Source organism: Ruditapes philippinarum, unplaced genomic scaffold (genome assembly GCF_026571515.1).
Source record: "Ruditapes philippinarum isolate M1 unplaced genomic scaffold, ASM2657151v2 ctg1584_1_1_1_1, whole genome shotgun sequence".
NCBI classification, from domain to species: domain Eukaryota; kingdom Metazoa; phylum Mollusca; class Bivalvia; order Venerida; family Veneridae; genus Ruditapes; species Ruditapes philippinarum.
In genome coordinates, this window is record NW_026864517.1 from 478,010 (window position 1) to 480,034 (window position 2,025).

Below are 2,025 nucleotides of genomic sequence, written 5' to 3' on the forward strand. Positions count from 1 at the left end.
CGCACCAACACAGTACGTATAGGTCATATGGCGACTTTCTAGCTTTCTTGAGGGAGGAAGATCTCAGGTGCCCTTCTATATATGCATTATTTCATGCGGACACCTGAGTAGAATTACCAACGTTCCTTAAGCTATCTGGAAATCTCTCTCATAATAACATTGTCACCATCAAAAGCATCATAATAAGCAGTACTCTTCATCATCAGCTAAATATGACCCTCGATAACATTATCAATATATCATCGCCATCATTATCATCATCACCAGAAAATTATTACCACCATCAACACCACCACCACCATCATCAACAACAACAACAGTATATCGTCCACAGACACACGCACATACTGTAAGTATATATTTGACATTTTTAATTTTCAGATACAATTTTGCTATATAAGTATTTTATTCCATACAGTATTGATACATTGCAATGCGTATTTTACAGTTACTGACTACACAACAACACTCGATTCTTCGTCAAGATATCAACCTTATTCAACTATTTACACAGTGTATTTACATTTCTTATAGTCATTATAGATACCTTTCTTTTTTGTCCTGACATATATAAATATACAAATCTCACCAATGTTCAAAGGCTACCTCTACTATTTGTTAGGCTTCGACATGTACACCTGTGCAATAATACCGATCTTTCCGTTGAGAATGTAACCATTGCCAACTTGCTCAATACTTTCTGTTCCTAAAATTTCAAATGACCGATTTTGTGCATATAACGGAAAACTTCCGTTGTAAACAATCATATGATTTTTTCCACTTGGTTGTCTGTTTACTAATATGCACAGCACACTTAAACCACAGATGGCTCTATTTTTACTAATGTTTTCGACTTTTAAGTAAAGACTACTATTCTTATTCATAATATTAATCTTCAGAGGTACCTCCCAAATATTAATATCAACTCCTTCACTTTCTTCCCTGTCACCAGGAATAACATCAATTATAACTATGGTTTTGTCATCCCATCTCTTTTCAGGATCTAACTTCAAATCCTTCTTTCTGTTACGTATTTCTGATGATATGTACTGCTTGAATAAAACATTTTCTTCCGCAACCTGTTCTAGCTCAGCTAACCTTTTCTTCATTGATGTATTAACATTTACAAAAATCTCATTTAACGCATTTGCCGAAGGGAACGACTTACAGTAATTTTCATCCAATGCATCACATGGTTTAGATGATATAAGAACTATGCATCTAGCACGCAGAGCTTTAAGATCATACAAACATGCTTCCTTCAATAACTGTAACAATTCATTCGTCGTCGTTTGTTCAGTGACTGTCTCTAACAGCACTAGTTCACACCTTGGTTTTAGCTGTAGGACCTGGTACTCTTCTAACAAAGGAAGAATGATCCTAGCATTGTCGCGATTAATTTGGGTGTATGTGTTCGGGTAAATACATCGAAGGAATTCTAAGACGTCCCTTAGTTTCTTCCCAGGCAATTCTAGCTCGTCACTTGACTTTTCTTTGAAGTCGGATTGGAACATCGTATCAAATACTGGCGAGGCAAGTGAAAGAATCAACTTTGCAACGTAAAGCTTTGTTCCTTCAACAAGAAGACACATATCAGTTTTCGAAGATTTTTCAGTGAAACCGAAAGTAAGCAAATTAACTTCGGCTAATGCCATTGTTTCACTTTCTTTGTCGGCAACAATATTTTCAACCTCTGCAGCTTCTGATTCGTCTTCAATTCTGACGTTTTCACCTGCCTCCATGCTAAGTGTAGTTTAGATCAAGTTAATAAATGTATCCACTAGAGTGAACTAATAGTGGCGGTTACAAATCAAAGGGAGAGAACCGGATATTTTGAATATCAGTAACGTATATGTTTTGGGTAGGTTTTAACCTTTTGATTAGAGTTTCCATACTTCATGCAGCCATTATAATTTCATTTCAACCTTATTTTCAACTATTTAGCACAGTTTAGGCCTTTTGATCAGTATTCTCAGTCTAACTGTTGCACGAAGATTCATTCTTGTTTTTTAGATCCCGAAAATG

The 2,025-nt window shown here is 35.8% G+C and overlaps 1 protein-coding gene across 1 annotated transcript; it reads right to left on the minus strand.

Annotated features, from left to right (window-relative positions):
* Positions 1-200: 200 nt before the first annotated feature.
* Positions 201-1,808, minus strand: LOC132725872 (uncharacterized). Its single transcript, XM_060711059.1, has one exon. It carries the CDS (start codon positions 1,740-1,742, stop codon positions 612-614), a length of 1,131 nt encoding a protein of 376 aa, XP_060567042.1. The 5' UTR covers positions 1,743-1,808; the 3' UTR covers positions 201-611.
* Between the last annotated feature and the right edge of the window lie 217 nt (positions 1,809-2,025).